This window comes from Dendropsophus ebraccatus, chromosome 2 (assembly GCF_027789765.1).
Source record: "Dendropsophus ebraccatus isolate aDenEbr1 chromosome 2, aDenEbr1.pat, whole genome shotgun sequence".
Classification (NCBI taxonomy): domain Eukaryota; kingdom Metazoa; phylum Chordata; class Amphibia; order Anura; family Hylidae; genus Dendropsophus; species Dendropsophus ebraccatus.
This window is the reverse complement of record NC_091455.1, coordinates 211,853,233-211,859,232: the sequence shown is the minus strand read 5'-3', so window position 1 is coordinate 211,859,232 and position 6,000 is coordinate 211,853,233. Positions and strand designations below refer to the sequence as shown.

The following is a 6,000-nucleotide window of genomic DNA, read 5'->3' as shown; positions in this document are numbered from 1 at the left end:
GTAGTTCTTCTATAGGAGTCGAAGACTGTACAAGTCATACTGTATATTCTGTACTTGGAATAATAGGGCGCTGATAGGATGCTGGGATTTGTAGTCCATCAGCTTCATATGGAGGACTCTGTACAAATGACACGTTGTGGGATTTATGATCTCACCCATGTTAGTCTATGCTGCTACTTGTAGTTCCCCAATAACAGCCGACCCTCTGGCAGCAGGGGAGGTAAGTATCGTATGTGTATACGTCTTCAGATTCTCCATGTAACATCACAAATTTGTATCAGAATCTGACCCAGCGGAGAGGAGGGGGTATAGATGGGCGGGTATGGATACAGGAGGGGGGGATATATACGAGGGGGGGGGATACAGGAGAGGGGGTATGTATACAAGGGGGCGTATGGATACAGGAGAGGATATATACGAGGGGGCGGAATGGATTCGGGGGCGCGGATCCGGGTAGGTTATGGTTCCAGAGAGGGGGATTTGGGTCTTGGGGGGATGGGAATGGATAAGGGGGGAATAGATCCAGGGGGGGGGGGGGGGGTGGATCCAGGAGAGGGGGGGGGGGATGGATCTGGGGGCGGGGGAATCCGGGCAGGTTATGGTTCCAGGGAGGGTGATTTGGGTCTGGGGGGGGGGGGGGGGAATGGATACAGGGAGGGGGGTATGGATACGGGAGGGGGGGGGTATGGATACGGGAGGGGGGGGTATGGATACAGGAGGGGGGTATGGATACGGGGGGGGGGGGTATGGATACAGGAGGGGGGTATGGATACGGGAGGGGGGGGTATGGATACAGGAGGGGGGTATGGATACGGGAGGGGGGGGTATGGATACAGGAGGGGGGTATGGATACGGGAGGGGGGGGGGTATGGATACAGGAGGGGGGTATGGATACGGGAGGGAGGGGTATGGATACAGGAGGGGGGTATGGATACGGGAGGGGGGGGGGTATGGATACAGGAGGGGGGTATGGATACGGGAGGGGGGATCTGTAACCTGGATCTGTAAGACATAGCACACCTGGTTCCTATCAGCTGTGTAGGAAGAAGCAGGATAGGTTATAGACCTCCCCCCCAGGACAATAAATGGTTAAACAATCTAACACATCATCAAACTGGAAAAATTTGCCTCAGCGGCCAAGTCTCATCCTCCCTCCCGGCGTTGTGGTTGGTCCCAGAGTATTATAAGTATTATAGAGACTTCACCGACCCAGAAGAATTTAACTCTTGCCTGTTCTTACATTTCTCCATGAATCCTGACCGCTCGGTGTAACGTTTGCCATTTTTCACTTGGTGACGGACTATAATGCCCAGCATGTTCTATTAGAGATGTTTAGAATATTAGAAACCATCTAGCTGATCCCACCAGGGACCATCTCAACCTAAACCCCTATTGTAGTTATAGGAGGTGACCAGATAAGGATAGAGGGGACCGGATATGGATAGAGGGGACCAGATATGGATAGAGGGGACCGGATAAAGATAGAGGGGACCAGATATGGATAGAGGGGACCAGATATGGATAGAGGGGACCAGATATGGATAGAGGGGACCGGATAAAGATAGAGGGGACCAGATATGGATAGAGGGGACCGGATAAAGATAGAGGGGACCAGATATGGATAGAGGGGACCGGATTAAGATAGAGGGGACCAGATATGGATAGAGGGGACCGGATAAGGATAGAGGGGACCAGATATGGATAGAGGGGACCGGATAAGGATAGAGGGGACCAGATATGGATAGAGGGGACCAGATATGGATAGAGGGGACCAGATATGGATAGAGGGGACCAGATATGGATAGAGGGGACCGAATAAGGATAGAGGGGACCGGATATGGATAGAGGGGACCAGATATGGATAGATGGGACAGGATATGGATACAGGGGACCAGAGGGATAGAGGAAACAAGATAGGGATAGAGGGGACCAGATATGGATAGATGGGATCGGATATGGATAGATGGGACCGGATATGGATAGAGGGGACCGGATAGGGATAGAGGGGACCAGATATGGATAGAGGGGACCAAATATGGATAGATGGGACCGGATATGGATAGAGGGGACCAGATATGGATAGATGGGACCGGATATGGATACAGGGGACCAGAGGGATAGAGGAAACAAGATAGGGATAGAGGGGACCAGATATGGATAGATGGGATCGGATATGGATAGATGGGACCGGATATGGATAGAGGGGACCGGATAGGGATAGAGGGGACCAGATATGGATAGAGGGGACCAAATATGGATAGATGGGACCGGATATGGATAGAGGGGACCGGATAGGAATATAGAGGGGACCAGATAAGGATAGAGGGGACCGGATAGGGATAGAGGGGACCAGATATGGATAGAGGGGACCAGATAAGGATAGAGGGGACCGGATAAGTATAAAGGGGACCGGATATGGATACAGGCGACCGGATAGGGATAGAGGGGACCAGATATGGATACAGGGGACCGGATAAGGATAGAGGGGACCGGATATGGATACAGGGGACCGGATAAGGATAGAGGGGACCGTATAAGGATAGAGGGGACCAGATATGGATAGAGGGGACCGGATAGGGATAGAGGGGACCAGATATGGATAGAAGGGACCAGATAAGGATAGAGGGGACCGGATAAGGATAAAGGGGGCCTGATATGGATACAGGGGACCGGATAAGTATAAAGGGGACCGGATATGGATACAGGGGACCGGATAGGGATAGAGGGGACCGGATATGGATAGAGGGGACCGGATAAGGATAGAGGGGACCGGATATGGATAGAGGGGACCGGATATGGATAGAGGGGACCGGATAAGGATAGAGGGGACCGGATATATATACAGGTGGTCAGATAAAGACCTTCAACCTTCTGCCACCAAGGATCAGAGATCAGCCTGTCCTTATAGCGATCAGTAAGTGACCAGATATCGACCTTCTACCTAATGATCCCAACAATCACTTAATGGTGAGGACAGAAGCTTGTCCTTGTAGGGACCATTGTTGTGGCCAGATAAGGAGAATGGAGACGACCCTTCTAGTGTCCAGTAGGTGACCAGATAAGCACCCACTACTTTATTCCATCTTTAGAGGTGGAGAAAACATAGACTGTATCCTTAAAGTGATCACATAAAACCCTTCTAATAATCAGTACGTGACCAGATAAAGAGCCCAACAGGAACCCACTTTAGTCGTGAAGACACAACCTGAACCCTTGTAGTGACCCTCAGGACCTTTGTAGTGATCCGTAGATGACCAGTTAGGGACTATCTACCTTTTACCTGCATACTTACAGTGATCCCAATAAACCCTTCTAATAATCAGTAGGTGACCAGATAAAGAGCCCAACAGGAACCCAAACTAAACCCTTCTAGTGACTCTCAAAGACCTTTGTAGTGAGGTACATGACCGGCTAAGGACTATCTACTTTGTACTAACACCCTCGTAGTGATCCCATAAAGATCCTTCAAGTGAGATCAGTAAGTGACCAGATCAGGATCCTCTTTCTGATGGTGAAAGGGAAGACAATGCCTGCACCCTAGTAGTGATCCTATAAAGACCCTTGTAATGGTGTGACCAACTAAGAGCACCCACCTTGTGCTTATACCCTTATAGTGACCTGATAAGCACCCTCTATCTGATGCCCCCAGAGCCCCTCTAAGTGATAGAGAAGACAAAGCCTGCCCCCTTGTAGGTGACCAGATAAGAACACGACCCATAACTTTTTGGTTTGGATCCCTAGGTGACCAGATAAGCAGCGTCCACCTGACGCCACCTGACCCAGGTAACCGCCATGGGCTCCTTAGCTGCGATCAGTAGGCGACGACTTTCCATCTGTCGCTGAAGAAGACACAACCTGCAATTTCCAAGTTTTAAAAAAAAAAAGTTAAAAAAAAGTTTTCTAAAACTTTTTTTCCCGACTGTCCACGTCCTCAAAAGAATGGAAGTAATTTAACAAGAGCTTTTGCCTTCATCACCACCTCTCCTTTGTTGCCAAAAGTGGTTGGGGAAGGCAGGAGATGCAGCAGCTGAGCTCGCTCCCCATTGGTCCGCCGGCTGCTGATGACTCCGAGCACTGGGAACCTCCTGCCGTATATATGGGGAGGACCAGGCGGCATTGTCTTAGCATCAAGGCAGCAGGTTTCTGCTAAGTTTGGAGTAACTCAACCACACTGCATGTCAGCAACCCACAGGATCTAAGCAGCACCACCTTCTCACAAGGAGTCTGCATGACTAGCCATTAGCCATGCTCAGCTTTGTGGATATACGGACTTTGTTGCTGCTTGCAGTGACTGCCTACCTAGTAACATGTCAAAGTAAGTGCCTTCATCTTCTCTTCTCCTCCAGTCCTCCAGGGATCGGGTTTGGCTGATGGGGTTGGGGGGATACTTACAAGTTTGTAGCTTCTTTCTCTTAGTAGCTTGTATCTGGCTCCATGCACTGCAGCAGATGCTTCATGTCTGCAGATCACAAGGCAAGGAGCCAAGAATGGGCTTAAAGGGACTCTCATGTCTGGGGTTATATCACAGCTATCTGAAAGGAGAAATAAAGTATACTGAGCTGCAGCCTGGCTTCATGTTCTTTGTGTAGGAGATAGAGATGGAAAAGACAAAAGTTTTTTGGTACTTGGCACATCTGGAAGTCAAGGGCGTTGGATTGTATTGTCTGCAGGTGAAAGACTGTGCGTCTGCGCCATCTAGTGGCCAAAGCGTTTAATGCAACGCTGATTTCTTAAATCCCTGCCGTTCCTATAGGCTGATACTGGGGCTGACATTATATTAACAGAATTATCATAATGAATAGAAAATGCCATATTTATTCAGGAAAATGTGCACATTACTCTAAAAGACATTTTGTTATGTGCCATAGTGCACAATGGGCATCGCAGCTATATAATACTTGTGCTATAATATAGATATATCTGGAATATTTACTTCCACATGACCTGTAGGTTACAGACTTTATTGCTAAAATAGCACTAGGCAGATGAAGAGTTAATCCACATGATCTTTGACTTTTCCCAGTTGCCTCCAGGCATCACCAAGTACAGACTGGTCCCCTTAGGAATGCATAGACTTGTGAATACCTGCGCCATCTAGTGTCCACTATACAATATTACACACCTCAGTATTTTTAAGCTAGCAAATAGAGGACCTGTTGAGGTGTAGCAGAGTTTAGTTTGTCATGTGGCACACCTTATTGCACTTTTTGGTATAGTTTTACATATATTTGCTTCTAAACATGTAACAGTTGATGGCAGAGAACTATAAATATACACCAAGCTCTGCTACATCTGTATGGTCTGTCCTAAGATGCAAGGAGTTTAATTTATCCATCAGGATTCCCCAACCTGTGGCTCCCCAAAACAACAACTCCCAGCATGCTCTAATGGCCTGTGGCGGGAAGGGCATGCTGGGAGTTGTAGTTTTGCAACAGGTTGAAAAACACAAGAAAAGGCCATCCAGCCATTACACAATGGCTGGATATGTATCTGTTCTGAAAGCATAAAAGCTGCAGAAAGACCTCTAGTAAGTGACTAGACCCAGAGCTGTGGCCAGGCTTTCCTCCACTAGGGGGAGAGATTTTTGCCCTAGTACTATATCTATTGGCAAAATTATTCGGGCACGTTGGCACCTGGTACCAGAGCAACCCTCTGCCCACCCACAGACATATGTTATAGCTACACCCCTGATAAGGCCAGGACTCTGCTGCTGAGTTGGAAGCTCCCATGCCAAAATCTTCTGCCAGCAGTTAACGTGGCAAAGCATGCTGGGCCTTGTAGTTCTCCTACAGCTTTAAGACGCCAGGTTGGCAGTCCAGTACTATTATTATTATTATTATTATTATTATTATTATTATTATCATCTCTTGTCGTTACAGTCTATACTAATAAACACAATTAGTGTATATTATAATACATGGGTGGAATTATTTTTTTTTATATTATTTTGTAATAATAATATTAATAATAATAACTATTATAACTTATTATTATTATCAT

At 47.6% G+C, this 6,000-nt stretch overlaps 1 protein-coding gene across 1 annotated transcript in view; it reads left to right on the top strand.

Moving 5' to 3' along the window:
• The first annotated feature begins 4,114 nt into the window (after nucleotides 1-4,114).
• COL1A2 (collagen type I alpha 2 chain) overlaps nucleotides 4,115-6,000 on the top strand; it is a 28,707-nt gene continuing 26,821 nt past the window's right edge. Inside the window, exons 1-2 of the mRNA XM_069959413.1 lie at nucleotides 4,115-4,319; nucleotides 5,800-5,806. Coding sequence (XP_069815514.1) covers nucleotides 4,246-4,319; nucleotides 5,800-5,806 — 81 coding nt within the window. The 5' untranslated portion in view covers nucleotides 4,115-4,245. The remainder of the gene's footprint in view (nucleotides 4,320-5,799; nucleotides 5,807-6,000) is intronic.